A 26,147-nucleotide genomic window follows, 5' to 3' on the forward strand; every position below is an offset into this window, starting at 1 on the left:
GAGTCCTGTTCAGGGTTTGAATCGTACTACAATTGTGGCAAAAGCTGTTCCCTCAGTTGTATGTCTAGCAAAAGGCCAACTTCACAGAGAGAAACCCGGCAGGCTTCATTTCAGACCTGTGCTATCAGTTCGCATTGACAAGGATGTGAGCGTAGGGTCAGGTCACCTGGGTTTTTCCTTTGATTTCCTTAAGGCTTGGACAAAGTTATTTAACTTCCCAGCCTAACTGCTGAAGAAGTTACTAACTTCTACAAATCTGCTATGCCTATAGGCAGCAAGGAAAAATTAAATTTCATCCATGGATGAAAGTCACTTGAGAGGAAATGCTCTTTCTTCACAGCTCTGTGGTGTATTTCCTGTTCTGTTTGGGAGCACCTCAGAATTTTCCCTTGGTTCTCCCAGGTGGTCTGAGGTCTGGGGTCCCTCTTAGCTCACATCCCCCAACACCCTGCAGTACCAAACTCTCACGCACACCACGCTCAGAGGTGCCACTTCAATCTTGATGCCCTGGCATTACCTCTCAACATTTCTCCACATGTCCCCCAGCCACACATGGGGGACCTGTCACTCCCCACGTGTTCCCAACAACCTCTCCTCTCCTGGCTGCCTCTTCCATTCCACTCCACAGCTGACACCTTTGCAGAAAGCCCTTCTCTGGTGAAGGGAGCGCTCACCAGCACCCCAGAGCTGGCTTTCTGCAGCAGGCACCAAGCAAAAGCAAGAGCTAAAGAATATAATTTGAGTGAAGCCAGGCTGAATTAATGTGGCAGGCCACTGTAGGGGATGGCCGTCTGCTGGGGACAGGGCAGATAAAGCCAAAACCCTTTTTACACTGGCCCTAAGCAGGCTGCAAGCAAAGTCTCCTGGATGCCAAGGCTCGTGCTTCCTGCATTAATGCTCTCCCTCCCTCCACAAATAGTGCCAGAGCAGTAGGAGTGCTGGTCCTGTGCTTCTAATTAATATGATTTCAGTCTCCCAGAGTGTCCTCAGAGCCCTGATAAAATGTGGAAAGTGTAAATACTGTACACAGACACACAGACTCACCAGACTGCCTCGTCTTTCAAGCCGAGTTAGTCTTTCTTGCAGCAAGAAGATGAGCTCAGAGGAACTGGGAAAAAGAGACCGAGCTATTACAGCGTAACTTTTGTGCAAAACTAAAACTGCCCTGCAGATTGGAAATCTATTTTCAGTCATTCCAGTTCCTTCCAAAATACTAATAATAATAATTGAAGTTCTGAGGCTTTTCAAGTAATTTTTATCCACCAGCCTCCTCTGAAGTACAAAGCCAGCTCATGCCTGTCAGGCCAGCTGGGCTGTGTTCAATCCGAGACACAGGGTGCCAGAAATTTAATCCTGAATTTCCCAAATCTAATCGAAATGGCACAAGCCGTGATTAATAATTCACTACTTTATTACTGATACGATGCCTCGGACTATCACAGCGTCTGAATAATTGATTTGCCAAGAGGGGCGACATGTCCTTTCCTAAAGCAGAGAAAGTTTGACAGAAGAGTTGCTGTGTAAAGCTGGCTAAATGCTTTTAAATAGTTTGAGTCTAGATCTCTGACATTCACTTGTTATCTAAGGACAAGTCAAGAAGAGGCAGCCATGCAAGTCTTATACCATCCACCATGGTACAGGTCATATATTTAGAAACACAGTCAAAGAGGTAGTGTATAAAGTACTGCTTTATACTTGGAGGGAAAGAAAAAAACAGGTGAGAAAAGACTAGAAGATAAAGAAATGAAGTTACTAGAAGTAAAAAACCTTACCTTTACAAGCCTATACTTAGTAGAAATATTAACTACCTTTAAACTTGATTAATTAGGTCTATGTCCCCTTCATCCCACTCTGATCCCTGATTTGACTCACACTAGCTCAGATTTGTTGAGTCTAATGGATGGTGAATGCCAGTAGAAGAGCTGAGAAAAACTTGGTATAACACAGCCAGACATATTTTCTCAGGCTGGAAAGCTGACAAAAATCTGGGTGACAGTCCTACTGTGCCTTAGGATTAGAGGCAAATTTGGGCTAGAAATGGTGTTTCAAAGCTCTCTGGAACTGACAGCCCCAGATCTGAGCCTTGAGAAACCCTAGAGGTTTCCCTAGAGGAAATACGGTCAGTATTTCATCTTGAACAGGGAACAAATTTTCCATCTCCCATCAAAATTAGACCTCAGTTTTGACAGGTTTCCCCATTTGTAAAATAGAGATATTGAGAGCTGGTGCACTGACTTACCACCCATTCTTCTGGATGGAGAAGACCTCAGAGTACTTCAAACCACTGCTTTCATCTCAGTTGTTGTGGAATGATGACAAAATCAAGGAGGTACATTTCTGAAGCATCACAGGGACCTTGGTGAGGGCCCCATCAAGGCACACCATGAGCCCGCATTTAGAAAAGTAAGATTTTAACTGTTTATATCCCACTACATATTCAAGATGACAGCAGTTTTGCTGAAATTTTCAGAGCAAAATGGCAGCATCTGGGCCCTTCAGGGAGCAAAACACAACAACAAAAACAAAAAGCATTTTAGCTGCTAGTTGAAAAAGCACTCTCCTGCCCTTCTTCTCAGTTTATTTTAATACAGAATTTGTACCTATAAAGTGAGTCACCAACTGAGCTAGTAGCAAAAGGGTTAAGGTAATTGCGGCTGGTTTTTGCCCCTCTCCGCTTTGCCTTTGGTAGTTAAATCGAAAGCAAGTGGTACTGCCTTATTACTACCATTGTGCTGAGATATTGCATTAAAGGAGTTTAGGGTTTCAAATTAAATGTCAAATATAATATCACAGTGGAAACTTGAAGTGCGCAGCCGAGCTGCTCAGCTCCAGAGGGTTAATGCCGCCAGCCAATCTGCCCAATAGCACTGCAAGCAAGTCATCTCCATTTCAGCCTACTGAGCTATCTTCAGATGCTCACCAGGACTTGCAGGTACGAGAAGGGGACCCTGATGGATGTCAGGCAGCCGCAGACGGAGGGAGAGTTCGGTGTAACAAATTGATTGCTGGTGAATTGATTGGAGTTCTGTATCGTCTCAGCTGTAGCAGCAGATCATAACTAATCAACCCTTTGTCACTTCAAACTGGAGCAGCGTCATGTGTGGACTGGGGACGGAAAGAATGTCTTTCATTTTACTTGGTAGGAAAGTTCCTTGTTGGAAAAGAACCGTGGCCATCATTGTATGATTTTTCTACCTCGGTGCTCAGAAGCTGAATAGTTTCAGGTTTGGAGTAATTTTCTAGGGGCATAGAAACAATATTGCCGGTGCCTTCCCCTAGATCTTAATTTAGTTTTTTCTTTCTTGGTTTGATTTATCCTTTTTTCTACAGGGAATACTAATGATGAATTCTAGATTATCGAAAAAGTGCATAGTACCGCATACAGGCTTAATACCCCATATATGTTTTTGTCATCTTGTAAACATGAGACAAATTTTATTAAATAAAATCACTAAGAAAAGCAGATAAGGCCTATTCAAAATTTGGAGGAATCTGTATGTAGCTCAGAGAAAACATCCTTGTTGAGCGAATTTTCGTTCAGTGCAATAGGTTGTCACAGTAAAGAGTTTCTCTGGTAAATCCTTTATTCTGGTACATTTTCTTAAGTGGTTGGATGACTGCCAGTGTTGTTCATCTTCCCCAGCCTCATTGATATCAGTGCAGTTGTGTCCTTCTTATACCAAAACTAGAGCTGTTTAGAAAACTCACCTGACACAGCAAAACTGTCCTTCAAGTTCTGTGATAATCCTAGGTTTAGCCTATGCGTTTAGTCTGTTGAAATTATTTGAAAATGCCGTAGAAATGTTGTTCATCGCCTCTGGGTATGGTCAATTTGAGAATCAAGAATACTTTTCTTACCTCCTTCTCTCCATTCTTTCCTTATAAGTCTTCTCTGAATATGACCCATGTAGGACTACAAGGTGCCTCGCCTTCCCCCCTCCCTAGAGGACTGTGTCCTGGAGTGTCTGGGCCAGTCCCAAACTGCCATCTCATACTGCCTAGAGGGACTGGTCCAAATTTCATGTAGGTAGGAGCTCATCAGCTGCCTTGTCCTGAAAGCTGAGACAATTAACGTCCATCTACCATCTAATTCTGGTGTATGTAAACTGCTTAACTGCCAGCTGTGCCTGGCCACAGATTTGCAGACAGGACAGGGGAGACTTCAGCTCTCCAAATTCACTGTTCAGCAAAGAAGATGCACATGTCCCTAAGACCATCTCGGTTCCACAGACAACTTGAACACTTGGACATAAGTATATGCTACTTCACACTCAGCTTTAAGACAGACTTCAAGTCACTCATTGTGTCTCACTGCTTTGTTGAAAAAGAAAGACCAAGTCAGGCTTCCTGTGGAAAGAAACACTGTTAATTATGAAAGAGTTTTTTTGCACTTGGCATTATCTTTTGGTTATAAGAAGTTCTATAACAAGCAATTATCAAAATATAGTCCACTCAGCACATGAGTTATGGTACACACTGTTGACCAATTGTAAATCAAAACAAAATTTTGTTAATACAGACTTCTGAAAGAGATACACCATACCCAAACCAGGTGGAAATGTATAGATATAGTGCTAGTCCACTGAGAGTAAGAACACCTCGTCTAGGAAAGTCTTGGATCAATTCCACAAGTGTAGTACCATTTTTTTCGTTTACTACTCTGTGTCCTTGGAGTACAATGAAGAAAGATGGTAACTTTAGTTGATGCTGTGTCTTTGTGTTTATTTACCGTGTTGTACATTATACTGTAAAAGATTAAAAACAAAAGAAACCTAAAAACCTGCAGGGTTAAGTTAGAATTTTATAGTCCTTTTGGGAAATAACATGGCAGGAGCAGCAGGCTCATCCTACAGATGCATTATATTTTGTGACAAACTCTGGTGCATGCAAAACATCCATCAATCATTGAGATAATTTTCCATCTCATCAATTATGCAAATTAAACCACAAAAACTATGTTCAAATAACGCTAAGGGCCTGACATAAACCCAGGAAAGCGAGGCAACTTAGAGCGAAGGTTGAAATCCTACCCTCCCTTCGTGCTGCTGTGCATTGGCTTTTCAGGAGATGCTACACACAACTGTTGTGGCAAAGCAGTCTTTTTGTTCCGGCCAGCAGCTCAAGCATCAGCAAGGCATGGTATGGCTGCTAACAGGAGCTTGGGGGACAGAGCTTTAGACTTCTCTGCTATTCACTGTCCACTCTTTCCAGTCAGGTGGAAGCCAGGCCCTACATCACGTGTTTATGAGGTTGTACTATGACCTTTAGCACCATGACCCTAAATACTCTGATGCCGATGGACAGACTGAGCTATGATCCTCTCACTAGGTGTCTGTGGTCAGAGTCAAGCCCAACTTAAATGAAACTCCTCCTAGTATGGTGGTTCCCCACCTTTCATATGACTTCTACTTTTCTTCTTTTCCTCTACCATGACATGACTTAATGAATGGAGTCACACCTGAGGAGAGAAATTTCATCCACTTTATGATGGTGTGGGTCTCACACAGGCAGCAGCCATTGCCCATGTGAAGATATTGTCAGTCTCCTAGAAGATCTTCTGCAAAGGCAGAACAGCATAGTGGGAGTTAACTATCTCAAAGCTCAAAGCGACAAGGATGACAGTGGATAAGACTTTTGTTAGTTTTTCAGGGCTTTGGAGCAGTCTTGTAATCAAAGCTGCTGTCTTCTCATCGATGCCGTGTTGTCACCATGAGGCCTAGAGGAATCACAAACACTGATGCAGACAGTGAGAAGTAACTGCTAAGTCATGGAATAAGACTCCCCAATATGCTGTTTATTTAATAATACTAACAACAACAGTAACAACAAGAACAATTACCACATAGTAAGCTTTCATCTTCCTCATTTTTTTTAAACTCAAAATCAGGGTGGTGATTCATTCGTCCGAATATGTGTATCCACAGTGTCTGTGTTTATATCAGAGTAAATTTCTCTTGGCTGCCTCTGTAGTCAACAATGAGTTAGGCAATATGGTCAGTGGAGTCTGAGCAAGATTCATTCCAGCTTGACGTAGATTCCATCTTTTGGTCACAAGAATTATATCCTAGATAATACTGACTATATTGATGAGATCTCAGTTTCATTTGGACATCTGGCACAAACATTCACACTGCAGCTGTAAAATTTACTGTCAGCTGGCATCCATTTCATGATTGTCTTACATCTGGAGCATCTAGTTTTAAGAACTCTCAGAGTTATTTCAGATTACAGAGAGAGCAAGTTGGTGATTGTGGGATTCTTTTGGTTCTGTGGCATGCTGATCTTGGAAATTTGAAATCTCTTCCAGTTTCCAGAGAACTTACCTGTTTTCTTCAATAGCAGAATGATACCATCTCAGCCAGTTTATAAAGCAGTTTCACTGAAAGAGTAGTCTAAAGAGAATGTACAGAGAAGGAATTGTTACCCAATCAAAATAGAAAAGATTTGCAGACAGAAGGAAAAAAAGTGTACTTTTCTTACCAAAGGACAAGCTGGTTTTTAATTCCAAATGCAAGCATCATAAGACAAAAATCCCATTTAAAAAAAAAGTCTATCTATCAACGCACCAGAAATTTTGAGAAAAAAAATATAGACATTCAGAAAGGTTGCTTTTATCAGTACACCCACAGCACAAAACTGATTTTCTCCTCCGAATTACTAGTGAAGCTGTTTGTTTGTTTGTTTGTTTTTCCTTCTGCCCTTCTAGTTCTGATCACAAATGCATTGCTTGTAATCCCTGTTGGTCAAACTCCACATTTGGTATGCGACCACCAGCTCTTAAATATAAGTGAAGAACTATTCTTCGCTGATTTGTGTCAGTGAAGCTTTATTTGGGAGATAATTGTTCACTGGGTTTATTTATTACAGTCACTCTCACAGGATCTGCATCAGAGTATGGTCACAGCATGTCTCTGGAAATAAAGCAAAATGAATTGTATAAATAAATCGGGTACATTAACTCGACATGAGTTTTGCAAGCAGCAATATAGTCAATAGAACATACCAGTGAGAGTGACAGGACATTATATATTCAATGACACATGCTAACAAAGGTAACAAGAAGCATTTATTCCATAAAGCATACAAATATCATGTAGAGACAGAGGAAGTTTGAGTCACATCCAACTAAAATGGCTTGTTTCTGGCAGGTGAACTGCACTTGACAGATGTCCTTATATGCAGCAGCACCTTGCAATGATCTTTGTACCCAGCCCAACTCATCTCTCATTAGCAAGACATTTCATTACCAGTCTGTGGGACCATCCTCTCAGCATTGCTGATTTCTGTCTGCCCAGCAGAAATGCTGTCGTAGCCAAGAGCTTCCTGTAGGCGACTGTCTAGCCAGAGAGAACTTGGCACTCAATAAAGCCCACCAGCTCAGGATGCACCTGAGGCACCTGCAGTCACATTTCCTGAATGTTACTCACTGCTCTCTTTTCTGAGAAAGTAACTCTATACCTTGTAAGAGAATAATTTTTCTTATCTATTCTTCACTTTTTGTCCCTTCTTCCCCTATTCTTCACCTCAGGGAAACCTCCTAGCAACACCCTGATAACTGTTTCTCCTTGTAGAGAGTATCCACTAAGAGTGAGATCTTCTGGGCTGAATGGAGAGCCTGGGAATAGGGAGAGGAAGATATTATAAAAGTTCTGCTCCTCTTTCTGGGAAACAATCCCTCTCCTACTCTGTCCAGATACATAAGGATTTACCACAGGAACATGCAGAACTTCTCAGTTGTTTGTCTGCCAGGTAGAAGTGAACATTACCCCTGCAATGACTTGTGACTACATTCAAAAATTCTGGTATTTCCATACTGGAACCTGCCTTTAATCTGAGAAGATGGTCTTTGATCACTTTGAATATGTTGCCCTGCAGTCCCTTGCTGATCTGTCACACAGTGTCATACTTCACACTATGTTGGCATCTGGGTAAACTCTGTCATGCCATTTGACTTGGCTTTTCTGCTCAACTTGTTTGGGACAGGAAAAGACACCTTCAAGACAACTTGTCAGAGTATCTTCTGCACTGGACAAATGTCTCCTGTTTTTCATCTCCAGCACCACAGCATATGAAGCAAAGTCCGTTGAAATTAATGGTCAACCTCACACAGACCCATCCTAGGCATAGGTCAAGCCTCATCTGCATAAAATCTCAACCTGCCACCTTAACCCACAGCCTAGACTCCAACATCAGTGCCAACCAGCTGGAAGTGTCCTTCTCAGGACACTGCAGCATGCAGAACAGATCTGCTTGAGAAACGAGTTTGATGAGGTTCAGGCAATGGAAGAATCAGATGAGGTCCACAACTTGGAGAACATTATGCGCTGATATTTGTTCCTGTCTCAGGAGAGAGATTAACATTGGAATGGCCATAGAGAAAGATGTCATTTCTTCATATTTGTATTCTAATATACCAAGAGCAGAACTGACAATTTATTTACCTCTCTCCGCCTTCTGACCTTGTTCGCTGCCTCTAGTTTATGTTCATAAACTGAGCCTGACACTGTGGCATACTGAGGTGGTTCTCTGCCTCTACGGGACCTATTCAGAGAACTTAGTAGTCATAGGAGAACTGCCAGTGACCACAGTAGCACCTTCACACGCATCAGTGAGTTAAATAAGAAAAGAGCTGATTTGTGCATTGGTTTTGCCAGAATGCTGGAGGGACAGTGTAGTTGAGCTAGTAGACCATAAAAGGTGGTTTAAAAGTTTTTTCATTCCCTTTCTTCATACTCAGCATGATTCTCTCAGCCATGGGTTCTAATTTAAAACAAAACAAAACAAAACAAAACAACTTTGTTTTAACCATTTTCAGGCCATGAAAATCTTGTAGATGTAGAACAGAAGTGATTATGCACACAGTGAAGGAATGGTTGGCTGTAGAAAAAAAGGGAGTGTGTATGTGTGCATGCACATATGTACTAATGTAGTTGACATAACTCGGAAACAAAAACATCAGAAACATCCTGTTGCAGTCCCAACCTACCAGGAAAAAGAACAATTTTATGTCATTTAGCAAACACACATGTTGTGTATAACATGGTTTAATGGTACTAATACCCCCTTTTCCTATTTTCTCATACTTACTTCGAAGAAGTAGTTTACTTTTGAACAATTTTCAAGATCCACAGACTGGTGAACAAAGACATCAGTTCATTGATTACATTTCCATTGTTATTTAATATAAGCCATAGAATGAAGACCGAGGAAGTCTTCATCCAATGGCTCAGTTAGGCAATTTTTAGGTAGAAGACCATGACTGTGCTAGAGGCAGTACAGCTCACACTGGCTAAAACAGACTGAAATCCATGCATCCAAAGCTCCCAAAGTCAAAGACAGTTCTTAACTCTCTTATTACCGCTTGTCTTCTTCCTGTTCTTTCCCATGTCCCTGCTACCCTTGCTCCTCAGCTCAGCACATTCCCCATTCAGAAGGTTGATTCCTGTTTCTGTCTCCTCTGAACCAAATGATTCCAAAAGCACAACACATCCCTTTAGCTAAGTGAAGCCCTCTCAGAGACACTACAGTTGGCCAAATTGCCCTGTGATTTATATTCATTAACATCATGAACATTACAGTGAAATTTTTCACCCTGGCACTGTCTTCTTCAAGCAATAAAAAGTGAATGACTTCCACCAAAACCTCTTCTGTCACAGCAACAGGAAAGCCATTTTCTGAAAATGTGGTTAATCTGCCTCAGCTTGGAGCAGAAGTCAATGAGTGCAGCTCTCTAGATTTATAAACATTTCTTAAAATTAATTTATCTGTGAAGTCTAACATCTTCCATTTAGTTGTACCTGTCAGATACAAATGATGCAGCTATGCAAGATGAAATCCCAATATGTCGATATGATCTACTGTAGAAACAGGTTATTTTTCTTTCCCCTTTTTCCAATATTAGATAACTAAGTCTCCATTCAGAAACAAAGAAACAAAAGAAACCACACAATTTACCCAATAGCATTCAAATGCAATGTTTAACAGTAGCCTAACCAACGGGATGGGAAATTCTTGATGAAAGCAATGCTGTTTTACAGCATATCAACTCTACAGGCTTTTCCAGACACTTGTAAATTTATTTGTTTCTGGCATGGTTTTTTTTTCAAGAGATTATTTTCCTGACAACGTTTGTATTTCTCTGGCCCAAACTGAGTTAAGCTCATGCTGGGGTTCTGTTCCTTTGTCACACTTTCCATTTGGGGTGTTTTTTTGCACATCACAGCTGTGGTTACCAGAGGATTATAAAAGATATAGCTTGATCTTACAGGGCTTTTTTATCAATTTACAGCAGCAAAGTTAAGATCTCATATTCCGATTTGTGGGAGGTAATCTTCAGAAATGAAATTTGTTGAAGGTTCATTTTGTATCCCTCTTATGTCAGATGCAAGAAGGAGATGAAGCACCTTGTTTCCACTTCTGTAAGAGTCTAAGATTAGAAGGAAAAGTACTTCTCATATTTCATTTTCATGTGGTCCAGCCTTTGAGGTCAGTTTGTCTCCTGTCGTTCCAGAAACACATCAGCTGTGAACCATGGAGCAATGAAACAGTTTTGAAAAAGCTGCTCTCACATTTCAGCATTGCCATAGTAAATATGTGGTATATGTAGAATAAAGGTCCAGCTCCATGTAGTTGTGATAGTACTGTGTGTAGAAGATTGTGCTCTCTTGGGGGTGAAAAAAAAAAAAAGTGTAACTGAACAGATGGGTCAGAAAAAAGCATAACAAAAATATTCAAGGAGAGGTACTTATTACTTCAAGCACTGAAGACATGATAACTCTACATGAATGTGAGGGGCAAATTGAAGCTGTGGTGTTCATGTGAGGTCCAAACAAATTGCAATTAAGAGAAGGCTTAAAATGAAGAAAACCTCAGAGAGAGTATAAGAATGATGAGGTTTTTTGATGGTGGAAGTATAGTCCTTCCAGTGAAGTGGCAGAAGCTCTTCTGATTATGCTGTCTAATTTGAAATTGGATGGGACAAAGTAGATCATTTCTAGTTAACAACAAGCTGTGCTGAAACTTGAGGTGAGTTAAATTATTCTAATGGGCTTTGGGAACAGAAAGAGAGTAGACTTTACTGTGATGATCAAAGAGTTTTACTTTGGGCATCACTGTGAAACAAATTGTTCATTAAAACAGTAACAACTTCTGTCTTATGATTATACTTAAACATTTCTGAGCACCAACAAGAAAAATTCTTGCTAACAGCATTTACTTACCTCTGTCCTTTGCATTTTACACTCCGACCACCTACAAAGGCAAGTGAACTCTGATCTCAATAGCTACATTATCCACCTTAAAATTAGCCCTTACTGCTCACTCTTGGATTTTACACAGTCATACACTGCCTGATAAAGTCTGGTGCCAGCACCAGCCCTTCACTTACTGTGTAAATAATGAGGAAAGTGAGAGAAAAACACATGGTTAGTGGAGTTGAAGCCATAATAATAGTGCCAATTCCCTTGCACATTTTTTTTTTAGATCAAAAAATACTTTATGAACATCCAGCTATTAAAGCCTGCACAGGCTTTGATAACATGTTCCTAGGATTTACATTCTGAACTGCTTATTACTAACACTATTAATAATATTGTTTTGAATTAGAGCAGCAAACAGAGATCTTAATCAAAGTCTGGAGGCCTCTTTCACTAGATCCCACAAACCCGAATAATTAAAACAATGACTAGTTTCAGACCTACATCTTTACAGGATTTGGGTGGGATTTATCTCACCTAACTTTCACTATCTGAAAGCAGGGTTCATAAGGTTGTAAAAGGACGATCCCCAGCATAGTTAGAGGCAGACAAGCTGTGTTTCAGTCAGACACAACTTACTGGTCTCTTGCAAGAACACATGCATGCAGTTTGGGGTACGCAGGGAATGGGAGAATAGGCTCTTATGAGTCTACAGATTTTAAATGTTGCAAATCCTTGAAATGAGGCAGCCTGATATGTGTGTGTGTGTGTGTATGCGTACTTGAAATGGATTGTGTGTCCATCTACACAGAGAGAAATACATATACAGATAGATGAACATTTTTATATGACTCATTCCTGCATTGCCATTCCTTAATGGATGCTATTTGCTTCTTTTGAAACCATCCCTGACTAGCGTATCAATCTATATTATGTAGACACCATTGAGAGAGGCATAACAAGAAGCAATGGCTTGAATCCTAAAAAGGAAACATTTAGCTTAGACATTAGTTAAAAAAAATCTTAATGATAAGGCCAATTAGGCACTAGAATGAGGCACTAGAGGTGTTTTCAGAGGAGGTTAAAATAAGGCCTTGCATCAGGGGTGAGGAAGAAAATTATGCTTGCAATACAAGTGTTTCAGGGAGATGAGGATAGATAGATAGATAGATAGATAGATAGATAGATAGATAGATAGACAGACAGACAGACAGATAGATAGATAAATAGATAGATGTATGGATAGATAGATGAGTGTGTGTGCATATATATATGTGAGCATATATATATGTAACATATGTGAACATTGTTATGTACTTTGTATATGTTCTTACATACAGATACGCATATATGATAAGGCTCAGTGTGTGTATAATATTTGCAAAAGCAAAAATGTGTCCTAATACAGGTATTACAGACATGAATTGTCTCACTATGTATTTATAAAATGCAATCTACAAAATCAAGTAGAGTAGAAAGTTTTATCTGTCTGCCAGTCTGACTGTTCCAAAGATTTTTTACACTTGATGAAAAGTAGTGTTTGGAGTTTGAAAGAAGTATGGGGAAGCAGCATCTGCATCTCTCAGGTCCAAGACGATGACTTCTTCAGTGGTTAATGTTGTCTTTGAGGCCACTCACCATCCATATCTACCAAGTAACTATGTTAGAAATCCCTCAGCTTGACCTTCAGCACTTGTCCACATCGATACTGTAAGTCCTGCTTGTTTGCCAGCTCTGAGATAGCCCTCTGTTACCCAGCTTCCTAGTCCAGATCCTCTCTGTGTTTGCCCTCTCCAAGAACTGGGTAATCTTCAAGAACTACACTCTCTCTCTTCTCTACCCTCTTTCCTCTTTCTGGGATAGAGGCAAGTATATAGAGACAAACATTTTATCTGCAATTCAGAAGTGCTTTTTGGATGTCTAGCTCACGGGTATGACGAAGCACACCACACTGCTTGACTTTACAGTAGAAAGCAACTTTCATATAGATTTTATGTATCTGTGAAGAGCATGACCGTTTGGGTCCAAGTTTCGCTGTGGTCTTTAGGAGACAGTTTTGTTAATCTTGGCATGTTTAGTGATACCAAAATGGGGAGGAAAGGTGTTGCAAGGTGTGAAGGAGATGCTTTTGTGCACCCACTTCAGCACAACTTCCATCTGAAACAGTTACATCCAAATGGGACCTACTCCAAAATCATCTGCTTCTAGCTCAGCTTCATCACTACAGGATGCTGAAACAATCTCCCCTGGCCTAACCAAGCATGTACACATGTGCTCCTCTTCAGGGCTGATGTAAATCCTGTTGATTTAAGGAAAAGAAAGCAAAGCTCGTCACAAAAATTTTATTGCTGAAGAAAAAAGTCACTTGCCCCAGGCCACAGAAATTTATGGCAGAGGCAGAGACTAATTCCAGACCTCCCAAATCCCAAAATATTGCCATAACTGCTGGAAGGCACAAATTATGCAAAAGAAAGGACCATGCTGTTTGACCGTGACCGACACCAAGTGTGTCCAGAAGTCCCAGTTTGCCATAGCCTAGGAGGAAGGTGTAGGAAGAAAGTTGTGTTCTGATCACTCTAGATCAATACATTTCCCTGGATACTAGATGAGCTATGTAGATGTTCATGGCATTACTAGACATCTTTCCCAAGCAGCCAGCCCTTCCATGCCAGGGGAATCTGACACCCAGCACTGGCACACTCTTTCACTCTGGTTTTCTTGGAAAGGGAAAGCCGAAAGAAATCTCTGAACGGCAGCCTCTGGCACTCAGGTCTTCGTATTTCCCTCATCTCTCTCTGGAAAGGACCAAAAGATAGCTGTCGGATATACACAGAAAAAGCCCCCATTGTGGAGGAAAAAAGCCATACAGAAATAGCTGCACACCTTTGGACTCTGCCAAACTAGGCACTGGAGGTGTTTCTGCATGCATTTGCATACAGAAGATGCGTACACGTGTGCATGTGTGCACAGATGCCATTTAATTTCCCAAAGCAGAAACAAACAGGCTTCCAATTGCCCTTCCCTGTGTGGGGAACAGCCAGGCTGTGAACACTGGTGTCCTCCATCAATACACTGAATGAGCAGTGACAGAGTGACTCCTTTACACTATTTCCCACAAATTTACCTGACCTTCTTGGTGGTGCAGAGGAATAAGAGACATGGACAAAGCCAAATCTTAGCTCTTGGCCTCTTTGTTGGGACTGACAAAAAGGATGATAATGTGGTGGGAAATTCTAGGAGTACTATTCATCTGAAAGTTAAATGCTTGGGGTTATAGGTGTGCAAGCTTAGTGCCATCTTTGGGTTAACACAAGTTCTCCATCAGGCTGGCACTTTGTGCCACCGAGTCCAAGCAGTGGGTGCCCTTCCAAAGAACAGAGCTGTGCATTCTTGGTCCTTGAGCTGCCTCACATCAAGGCAGCCTGAGAACCTGGCAGATCCATCTACCCTGAATAAGCATCACTCATCTAAATGACTAGGAAATATGATGGAAAAATTCTATTTCAGATAGCATGAAGTGCCTCTGAAAGCTACGTTCTTCCTTGAACACTTTGTTTTAGGCTGTTATAGATCCAGCCAAGCTATTCTGAAATCAACTGTGTTGTTTCAGATTTAAAACAGTGTAACTCCCAGCACCACTTGATCCTGTCACGGGAAAGTAAATTCAGGATGGGTTTCGAATAGCGTATGGGTAAACTAGGAAGCCTTGAAAAGGATGGGTGGGACCAGGCTGACAGTTTTGTTTGCACATGCACCTTACCTGTGACACCTAGACAACAAATGCATTTCAGAGGGAAGCTGTAGGATTAACTTCACTACCACGTTTTCTGTAATTCCCTGACGGGCCGAACAGTTCTATATATTTATGAGTAAAAGTAGTGGAGACAGGTGACTTTGGGGCAGCATGAAAGTTAGGTGCAGGGGTAGGATAAACCTTTGAATGGTGAGACCATTCCACGGTTTGCTCCTGTGAACCACTCTTCTGGTTCAAGAAGTCCCGGCTTGCAAGAGACTACCTGTGCTGCAGTCAGACTCTAACCCACAGGAGGTCAGCTCCAGCATGATACTCATTTTTTCCCTTGTCCCAAAATCACATAGTATGAAACCCATGAGAAACCATAGTGAAAGCTGCAAAGCTGCCTAGTGCTTTGCTGTGCAGGCAGCAGTTCAACTTGAAGTCTCTGTTTTCAGCATAAAGTGAGACTTCTTAGTCACCTAAACCTAAAATGACCTAAAAATGTATTCTAATCCCCTCCTTGCCCATTTGGGTTTCAGTAGGCTCAAAAGAGGAGCACTTCTCTGTGATGGAGCTTTGCCGTTAACCAGTTACAACCCATTACCCATCACTGTAGTCCTTCTGGTGTAGGTCTGTTTTCCATGTGTGTAGATTAATAGGCAAACCCTGTCTCAGTTGGGCTCTTTGCTTTGGCTTTCTTCTATCTTTAATGTTATTTTCTGTAATAGATATTATAAATGATTTGGAGACTTGGTAAATTAGCTTCATTTCTAGTGCCATTTAAAATGACTAAATAAATGTGCCTAAGACTGCTTAAGAAAGAGCTAGACCATGTCTTCCTAAACTCTGACAGTGTTAAGCCCTGTGAAACTCAAATGCGATCATGTTTCAGTTAATGGCAGAGCTGGGGTTTCTAGATAAAGAATTTTTCAAATAATAGTTTCGATACCCTACATTTACCTAGTCATTTCCACTCCACCATTCTGTATAGCATATCCCGAATGTCTTGTCAACCTCCAAAGCACAGATTCTTTATTCCTATCAAACTAAATCTTTCTTCCCTGCCATGGGGTTTTGCTTGAGTTAGGACTTCAAACCATACTCCTATGTACACTCTGGTTTTGCTTTGTAAGGTGCTCAGAGGCAATTTCATCTGGGATGAAATACATCAGCTGTTTCAGCAAGGGAAAGTCACATATCTGCCCAGGGGTCTGCTCTCCAGCTGCTATGAGTCAATGGAAATGCTCCACTGGGAAGAAAAGGGATCCCTTAAACATGATGTGAAGAGCAAAGCATGGAAGCCTTTGCATAGTAAAGGCATTTTCATGTTAGCTGTTTGGATTTTTGTTTTTTCCTGGCCAAAGAGCCACCTGCCTAGCAGACCAGCCAAGAGGCCTGAGGGGATTTATGCGATTCAAATTGGACAGTATCTCCCTCCTTGGCTAGAGCTGACAGGAAAACTTTCACAATTTTGATTAGGTTTTTTTCCCCTCTCAAAAGCTTCTGTTCTGATTAGAAACTGTAGAAACATTCTCACAGAAGTTTTTGCAAGCATAAACTTGGCTTGTTTTTTCATCTCCCTGCTTACAGCCTGAGAAACAGTATCACTCAGTCTTTCCCTCTCCTTCAGTCAGCTTAAGACCCTTTGTTAAAGGGCAAGTGTCCTCCAAGGAGAGAGTGCAAAGCCCAATAAGACTAACGAGCAGTATGTGGCTGTTTGCAGAACAACATCAGGCATCAATAGGATCTGCAAGGGAGAACAGGGAAGAGCAGTGCCAAGAGAAGCCTGCTCTCTGTCTCATTCCCATGTCTCACTCCTCTCCCTCCAGCTTTCACCCATCTCTCAGTAAAACCTCTTTTCTAGCACAAATTAATTGCTACGGCAGAAAGCACTGAAGGAGACAGTTAGTTGACCCCAATGTGCAAATCAGCATCCATGGGATGGAAAGTGAATAAAAAAATAACAGCTTTGTAAGAGTGATCTGATATGGTGTCTGCCAGCAAGTCCCTGGGACAGCAGCTTTTTGGCACATCCCTGTTGCACCAAGGACCTGCACCAGCTTGGAAAGGAGGGCAGGCTATGCTGTACCCACATCTGCACAGTGAGCGGACGAGGATGTGACACCGTGGGTGGAAGAACAAAATAAAATTCTGTTTCTTGTCTTCCTCTTGTTATCCTCACTCTAATAGACAACAAGGAAACCCTGTGGCAGGTGCAGTAGAAAAGCTTCCCTGCATTTTTTTCAGGTGTTAGGATGGGCATCCTCTCCTGGAAATATCCCCCCGAATGGGCCTGTCCATCGGCCCAATAAGAGGTGTCACATTGTCTGTCCTGTCCCTGGTTTCTTAAGGGCCAATACAGCTACAAACATTTCCTGCTGTCTTGTCACCTCAAATTGTCACCCTGCTCAGCTCAGAAATGCAAATCACTGCAAACCAAAGTGCTGGCCTGTCATTCCCCTGATATACTGGGGAGCAAATGACACAGACATCTGCATTCTTGTCTGCTACCTCCTCTGCCACAGTTCGCTGCAGAGGGGAAAAAAAATAGATATATATCTTGTTTATAGCCCTCCTTCTAACCCTCCTTTCATCTTGCAGCTTGGGTGAATCTGGAGCTTCTCAGAAGCTCTCTGGTTACTAACTGAACGGAGCAAACTTCAGAGGGAATAAGAGGGGCCATGCAGGATTTCAAGAGTTTCTCCATATCTTCGCTGAACCAAAGCTCACCCCTCCCACTGTACATTGGATCTTGGGTTTTGATGAAGCTTTGCACAGGCAGCCAAGCAATTTAGTCTCAGATTCAAAGTTTAGGGCGTTTCTGAGGGTATAAGAAACCAGTAGAGGAACTTAAATACACAGACAGATAGACCCATGTGCAAATAAAACTAGCTTACAGCTACTGAAATAATACCTCTGACTGCCTGTGCTTCCCTTAGGTTTCCTTTGTGCTGCTGGGAATATGTAACATATTAGTTATGTTCTCATTAGTGTAGCTCAGAGATGTGTTTGTGTTCTCCATTTAGCTCAGTCTTTTTTATCTGCTCTTCTGTAGCTCCGCACTCACGCTGAGCAGGCTCAAACCCGTCATTGTTGGGCAGGAGTTGGGGAGAGGAATTACGACTGCTTTTTGTAGGAGCTTGGCTGTCCTCATCAGGAATCCCGATGCTTGGGAAGCAAATGAAAGGACCAGGGTATATGCTCCACTTGCTTATGTCTTTGCCCTCATTTGCCCTTTCCCATGTGCTGATGTGGTACTGTCTCGATGGGCTTTGGAAACAGGAGTCAGGCGACAAGTGATGCGAGCAGATGCCCAGCACACTGAAAGCTAAAGAACGCATTTTTTTATTTTTTTCTTTTTTTTTGAAATGACAGTTGAGTTGGGAATCCAGCAATGCTTGTTTCTAATTCAGGGCCCAACAGAAGCGCCCATTTAAGTTCCTCCAAGACATAGCTTGACACTTCTGATCTGTTCACATCTCGTCAGCAAAGCAGTGTTAAATCTGGCCAAGGCAGGACTGGGAGAGCTCCAAGGGGAGAACGGGAGTTGGTGCATGACTGTACACCACTTCCCTGCACACTTCTCCAGTGCAGTGCTGGGAACACTGCCAGGGTGTAGAACAGAAGTCTAGGGCAGTTCTTCAAAGGCTTCTCTTTTCACATGTACAGGCCATTCTTTATGATCTGAGCTATATTCCAGATTGGACTGTTGTGTTTTGTCGATCGTAAGTGCAATGGGATTGAAAATTTTTCTTTACTTTCCTGCAAAACCATACAGAACTGCAATGCTGCTTAGTGCATCTCCTAATGCCTTGCCACAGAAGCAGCCACATTTTGCAAGGGTGGTAAAACACCTCCTCTGAGTGAAGGGCTACAGTCTGAAGGAAAGAAATAGTTTGGAGGCTGCCTTGCCCCATGTAATACATGAGTGCAGCCACGAGGAACTCTTGCACCTCAGCAACGCTGCAAGTTGGATCCATGTCAGGAGTGTGCACGTGTCTGTCTCCAGTAACACACATTTTGAGGTTTGGAAGTTTATTTCTGTTCCAAAGATATTTGCTCAGAGCTCTGTGCAGGCAGCCTGCACTCCACCGAGGCCATAACACCATGCTACAAACACAGGGAAAGAGAGAAGCCAGCACTTGAGGTCAGCAGGACAAAGTGGCCCATTTCCTTCACTTTTCTCTGGACTTGGCAACCTCATATGCCATCCTAAGTTTCCCATAACTATCCTGAGACCAGCCTCTGTGGGTGCTCCAGTTTTTCTTGTGCAGTGAAGGAAACAGTGGAAAATGATGCCCAAGAGTAAGTCCCTCTTCTTAATGCAAGAGTGGCAGATTGTCCCACCCTTGCTCCTTCTGAGCCCTGTGCAAAAAAAAAAAAAATAAATGACACTGTGAAGTGTAAACTTCTTTCTCTCCAACATCAAGGTGGCAACTGCAAGGTCTAAGCATTTATTTATCAAAATCACTGTAGATATTTTCTTTACTGTGAGGCTCAGTACTTCAGGCTGAAATCATCCATCACAACTGGGGAAAGAGGAAAAAAAAGGCTCTTCACCTTCATGGATTTTTCCCCTCCCTTCATCTCACCTTATTCATGTTTAAATGTGTAGAAATTCATCTTTTTCTCCTAAGATCCAGCTAGCTGCAACACGGTCTGTGCTTAAACAAGCTGCCTGCACTGGAAGCATTTTTCAGGCTCTCTGTCTTCGCCTCCCTGTCCTCGTGGGTCCTGATTGACGTCTCATCTAATTTTTATGTTTGGCACCTCAAAAAACAGCTTAAATGAATAGCCCTTATTTGTAAAAGAAAAGCAACTTTTCACAAAGACAAAACAGGCTTCTCAGTAAGAGGTATGCAAACTCCTCGGTAAATGGTCTTTGCTACCAGCTTTGCCAAGGTGGACAGCATACATGTATGTATGTGCAGCTATTTTTGCATGCAGCGTGTGTGTGTTTGAGCATGCCTTCATGTTTGCAGCTTGTGTAATGTTTAATTCTGCTTTTCCTTAAATATGATGTGGAAAAGCAAACATGCATCAAAGTTGCATAACAGACTGCTCTGCAGCTTAGAGGGTGGGATGTCTCTTTCATGCTAACACTTTGATATAGCTGCTGGCAGCCTCTCCTGTAGTGGCCGTGAATGCACCTGTGTGCTTAGAACAGGACATGTTGTTTTCAGGACAGGTCATACCAAATACTCTCAGATCATCTGGTGAACCACTCTGAACTGGGAAACATGAGGTTTTCTCAGCTCGTTTCAGTTATAGAGTGAGCAGAAACCACTGAGGGATGTGGTTTTGTGCTGACAAGCCTGATGGTGCAATGGGACTACCGAGGATTCAGCTGTCTGTAGGGAGAGAGGGGCAGAGCAATGCCACTGTTTTTACTTCAGCAGCCATGAAATGAAGCCTGTAGACTTGATCGGTTATGAAAGGTGATTGCATCCACATTTATTGCACTAGGAGGGAAATTATCACTCGCTAAGGGAAAAGGAGAAGAAAAGGGCTCACATCCTTCTCTCAGGGAATGTGGGATGTGCCCTCAGAAGTGAGGCTATTGCAAAGAATCTCTGCGCCCACCTTTCCCCATGCCTACTTCTGTTTTGAAGAGTTAGTCAGATTGGAGTGAGATTGTCTTCCTCATGTTTGTATAGGTCCTGGGGAAACGAGTCCTGGGACCCTCACAGCTTCTCCCAACAACTAAGTTCTTCCTTAAAGATCTGGGATCAGCTGGTTTTTAAAAGCTTTGGTTGGAACAGGGAGGTTTTGATTCCCGTGGATCCATGTGAACAAGTGTTGTATCTCCTCTTCCATCCCCAGTCCACTATCTGTGAGAGGTGCTGGGGCTGGCATAGTGATATTCAGACACACTGGCCTTTCTCATCCTGACAGAAATCCCCTGTATCATTCCACAGTGTGGTACCAGTTCTGATGGGCTATTTACACATCAGCAGAGACAGACAAATCAGCCTATCTGAATAAAACGCCAGGACTCTCCAAGAAACCAAGAAGCAAGGACAAACTCAAATCTTCTCTGTCTTTTATCTCAGATGGTTACAATGAGGCTTCCAACTTGGTAGAAAACATTCTTCATAGCTCCAGTGAAACAGCTCAGTGCCTGATTCCTTGGCACAACCTACAGCCTATAACCATAAACGTGTGGCCATTATAGATAACATGGCACTTTGGGGAAGGCTGCAATACTTAACACCTTTTTCCAGAGCCAAATTCCAATTTGAAGAGTCCATTATGCCTATCTGCATACCCATTCATCACCACAAAATCACAGCATCCAACATCAGACTTTGCATCTTACCCTAGACACTTAGTTATGCTGGTGCAAAGCACTGCCACAACTCCCCGAGAAGGAACCAAGTTTTTAGGCAAGAGCAATTAATCCTGAAAGAATAGGCCATCCACTGTACAGGTAGCAAAGTGACCTGCAGCTTTTTGTGATATAGGTGTCTCCTCTGCTTTCCTCCAGTGCAATTCTGCACGAATCCATGTGATCCCCAGCAGCCTGTATGGAGAACATCACACTAGATGGAGCAAATAATGAGAAGAAGAGGTGGGACCTCAGACAACCATATACTAATCACTATCAAACGTATAGTCTTTAATGGGGCATTTCAGGGGATTTTACACTTTGAGGCATTGATCTCTGTTGGATACATAATAATGCTGGATCAGAAGACCTGAAAGTCTTTGTGGTTTACATTTCTCTGCTTACTTCTGCTAAAATGATATGAATCACCTGAACATTAGAGAGTGCTCTCTAGAGCGAGTCTGTCTTTTTCTTTTTTTTTCTTTTTTTTTTTTTTAATTTTGGGTCAACCCCAAATGTACTTTTTACACGAGATATACATTTGCGTAATGTAGGGGTTATTAAACTCTTTTATGTCCTTTTAGAAATCAGGTCAAGCTTTAGATAAAAATGTAAATACTGCTTTGAAACAAGAATTCACCAGCTATTACACTTTGACCCAGGATCAAACATTTGCTCCGAAAAGAGCTATATTTTTAGCTAAGACTAGTCAGTGTTCCTTGATCCAAATTCACACATAATTTAAATTCTCATACGAAGTTCTCCTTTCTATTGAATATACTAACTGACAAAAAACTCCACAAACTTTCAACCAGCTGTCTTCCATGTAACCTTAGGTTTGCATATCATTAAAGTGTTCAGTACAATGAGTACTGAGCAGCAATCGAGTCCAGCTTCAAAATGTTCTCAGACCCAGGTTTTCTCCCATATTTGAATGTTCTGGTAAACTCTGTGCACTGAGGTGCGCTGGATATTTTGCATGAAGATCTGAGGATACATACAGCAGTCATTGTGAATGCTTCACAGAAAATCAGTTTCATAACCTAAGATCAGGGTGTCACTTTTTGTTGGTGTAACCTTTAAGTGTGCAAGATTTCCACAGATTCAAATCAGCTGAGGATCTTGACTTTGAATCTGGTTTAACTGCTTGGTCATTAAATTATGAGCTTTCCAACCGGGATGCAACTTGTATATGCAGTAGTAATCCCTATTCACCCACATAGGCCATCTGAGCTCTCTGACTTCAAAAGGAATCTCATGCAAACAGGACTGTGAAATGCCCAAATTGCACTATGTAAATTCTGTAAACTGAGAGCAAATGTCTTTGTTAAGTCCATGAGGAAGTGCAAGAAAATCCTATTTGCTGACGTGCAAAGGCTTTGTAAGGCAGAGCCCCCAGCCTGAAATCGCTTGATTTGTGGATCCTTGCGATTAAGTTGAACTGAATGACATGCAAAGCTGGCAATTGAGATAAAGAATCACTCCAGGCCAGGGAATGAAGGCAGCTAAGATCTGAAAACAAAGACTGTTAATCTCACGCTCATCATCTTTAAACAGCACACGTTAAAAGTGCAGGTAAATCTCAGCCGATGCCTTCAGATTACCGGACGGGATGTTGTCTTTTGTCTTCACAAAACTCATTTTGATTCAGATGCTGACAAGTCACCCCTCCTCTTTCCTCCCCCGACTTCCATCCCCTCAGGCAGAACATCTCATCCCAGCGGAGCCTCTGCCTCAGCCCCGCTCCCCGACTCAGGGCAGAGATAAATCCTGCCCACATCATGGGAAGTTTTCTCACATCTCCCAGCCTCTCCTAGGAGTGCTGCTTCTTTGTCTTTTTTTCTGCCCCTTCCCTTTGCCACCGCATCCTCCGCCTGTGCTCAGGGGGTGCTGTCCAGACAGTGGTTTGCAGATAAACATGACACTTTACTGTAGGACATATGGCTAATCTGTCTGTCAAAACCTGGACATAGGAGACATTTGTCCAAAGTAGATGTGCACAGGCTGGCGCTGAGTCCCATTCCCAGAGTTAGGTGAGACAAGTCTTATTTCTGTGAGCCAAAGACCTGAAATCGTGTTGCAGGTCCATACTTAATCATCCCTATCAAATATCCAGGATCTCAAGGTCCAGCACTTAGCATATGTTGCCACAGGTGGTCCCTGAAGTCTGTGGACAGCAAGTATTGTCCATGTGCAAATTAACACCATAGTAGGTTTTGGCAGCATTCAGCCACAGCAGGGTAATCGGCAAAGGGAGATGCGTTTAAGCAGTATTGGAAACATTAGAAACATTCCAGTGCTGCAGGTTAAAAACTGCTCCAGGATTGCAAGTTCGGCATTTTAGGGATCAGTAGGAGATTTCTCTGGAGATTAAGAGCGATTGAAAAGATCGACTTCTTCTCTATAGAGAAGTTTTAATAAGGCTGGAAATAAAATGCTGTCTCCCTCAGCTTTCCTGGCAGAAGAGATCCAAAGTGCCCCCCTGTTGTTTCAATAATTCAAACTTCAGCTTTAGCCAGCCAAATAGGCCTTAAATTCACCTGTGAAAGTTCACAAGGCTAAGTGGGATTCAGAACAAACTCCTCTTGTTTCCAAACTCATGTATAATGCAGTGAGGAACTTTGCTCAAAAGCAGCTCCAGCTTGCTGTTATATTTACGATGCTCCAAAAGAAAGAACAGGAGGCAAACTGATAACACCACATCACAGGCAGCAGAATGGGACGGGAAGGAAGGAGCATAGCCACCAACTTATTATAATTTGACATTCCTCCGTAGCTGGGCAGTACCTAAATCTGCCTCTTCTCCCTCCTCAAATTGCAATCATAGCATTGCCCAAATACAGCAAAGAGGTCCATGTCTTCCAGCACAGGACAAAATGAATAGATAAGGCAATCACTGAAGAAGCAACACAGTAAAGAGGGTTGTTTCGTTAGCCAGTTGGAAGGGAAAATTGAAGTTGAACATGACCAAGCCTATCGTTTTTGTTCGAAACATTTTTGTTTACACAGATGTAGACTCAAAGGTGCGCTAAGTCAAGTTCTCCATCTGTCAGTGCTGTCGGCCTGCTGGAGAGTCCCAGGGCTGGCTCTGGGGTGACCCAGTTACCCCTGGCAAAAGGCAAATGCTGACTGTGCCCATAGAGCACCACTGGCAGATGGTGCTGGGCTGGCAAAGCCACTGGACTGCACAAGGTGGAAATTTCAGCTTCAGCAAGCTCCGTTGGTTTGTTTCACAGAGAGCTATTCAGGTAGTCCAACATGTACCTCGCTGCTTTTTCCTGCCATAAACTCCATCCAGCAGACTGGGAGCAGGAGCTCTGCCAGCTCTTTGTAGCTCAAGACCAAACAGTTGGCCACCATGGTCTAGGGATCACCCAAGTTCACCAGAGACTTTGAAAGCTTTTCTGTTGACATCAGCAGCCATGCATTCAGGGCTGTGACATTTTAAAATGTTCACAGCAGGTTGCCGCAGCTACCTACCTTAGAAAAGCAGCTTTCTTACGACATTAGCTATGCTTTGCTTCTTTGCACAAAAAGGTCACATCTAAATTCACTTCTCTGCTGGCTAGCCTGGGTGGCTCACCCTGTTTGTTTTAAAACTCTGTCCTCAGATTGTAAATAGATTTCTGGAAACCTACAGTTATTGCCTATAGACAGAATAGACATGTAAGTTTTAGGTAGCTGGTGTTAGGTGAGCTAAATCCATGACAAGGTATTAGGAATCAGATTCTCACATCTCTTTGGTTTATCATTGTTTTACTGAGGCAATATATACAATGGTTATGTCTCATCATGAATTCCAGTGATAATACAAGATCTTCCTTCTTTCCTTCCTTCCGTTCTCTCTTTAATTACCTCACTAACATGGTAAGATGTTTGTTGTTTTTTTCTTTCATGTGTATGATTTTTGCAGTTTTCTGGAACTGGAGTAACTGAAGTGAAATAAGTGATTCATCTGAAATAGTAAATATTTTAAAACTAAATGGCACCCTTTCTTTCCAGATCCCTAGGTTCTTTCTAGCTGTATTTCTACTGCATATAATACTATGGTGTCTCTATGTATATACTATACCATATATATGCTGGACAGTTTATTTGTTCATATTTGTCTTGAAGTACAATTGATATTAAAATAAGGTAAATACTACAAAATTGTCTCTGAAGACTTTTGACAATGCCAATGTCAAAAGCAGATCACATAGGAATGTGTCCAGATGGGTCCTGAATATCTCCAGAGAAGGAGACTCCACAACCTCTCTGGGCAGCCTGTTCCAGTGCTCTGACACCATCAAAGTAAAGCATTTTCTAATCGTATTCAGATGGAACCTCCTGTGTTTCAGTCTCTCCCCGTTGCCACTCATCCTATCATTGGGCACCACTGAAAAGAGTCTGGTCCCATCCTCTTGATACCTTGACACCCTTGAGATATTTATCAGCATTGATGAGATCGCCTCTCAGCCTTCTCTTCTTCAGGCTGAAAAGACCCAGTTGTCTCAGCTTTTCCTCATAAGAAAGATGCTCCAGACCCCTAATCATCTTCATGGCCCTCTGCTGGACTCCCTCCAGTAATTCCTTGTCCTTCTTAAACTGGGGAGCCCAGAACTGCACACAGAACTCCAGATGCGGCCTCACCGGGGCAGAGTAGAGGGGGAGGACAACCTCCCTCTACCAATTGGTCACACTTTTCCTAGTGCGCCCCAGGTACCATTTGCCTTCTTGGCCACAAGGGCACATTGCTGGCTCATTGTCAACTTGTTGTCCACCAGAACTCCCAGGTCCCTCTCTGCAGTACTGCTTTCCAGCAGGTCAACCCCCAACCTGTACTGGTGCCTGGTTTTATTCCTCCCTAGTTGTGCTTATTCTGAATGTCACAGGCATCCCAGGTTTT

At 42.3% G+C, this 26,147-nt stretch overlaps 1 protein-coding gene across 47 annotated transcripts in view; it reads left to right on the plus strand.

Moving 5' to 3' along the window:
• CELF4 (CUGBP Elav-like family member 4) overlaps positions 1 to 26,147 on the plus strand; it is a 691,562-nt gene that overhangs the window by 533,500 nt on the left and 131,915 nt on the right. For 12 of the 47 annotated variants that reach the window (XM_065657466.1, XM_065657477.1, XM_065657502.1 and 9 more), the window contains exon 5: positions 26,065 to 26,079. The exons of the other annotated variants lie outside the window; for them this stretch is intronic. In XM_065657466.1, coding sequence (XP_065513538.1) covers positions 26,065 to 26,079 — 15 coding nt within the window. The remainder of the gene's footprint in view (positions 1 to 26,064; positions 26,080 to 26,147) is intronic. 47 annotated transcript variants of the gene reach the window in all.

Source organism: Caloenas nicobarica, chromosome Z (genome assembly GCF_036013445.1).
Source record: "Caloenas nicobarica isolate bCalNic1 chromosome Z, bCalNic1.hap1, whole genome shotgun sequence".
Lineage (NCBI taxonomy): Eukaryota > Metazoa > Chordata > Aves > Columbiformes > Columbidae > Caloenas > Caloenas nicobarica.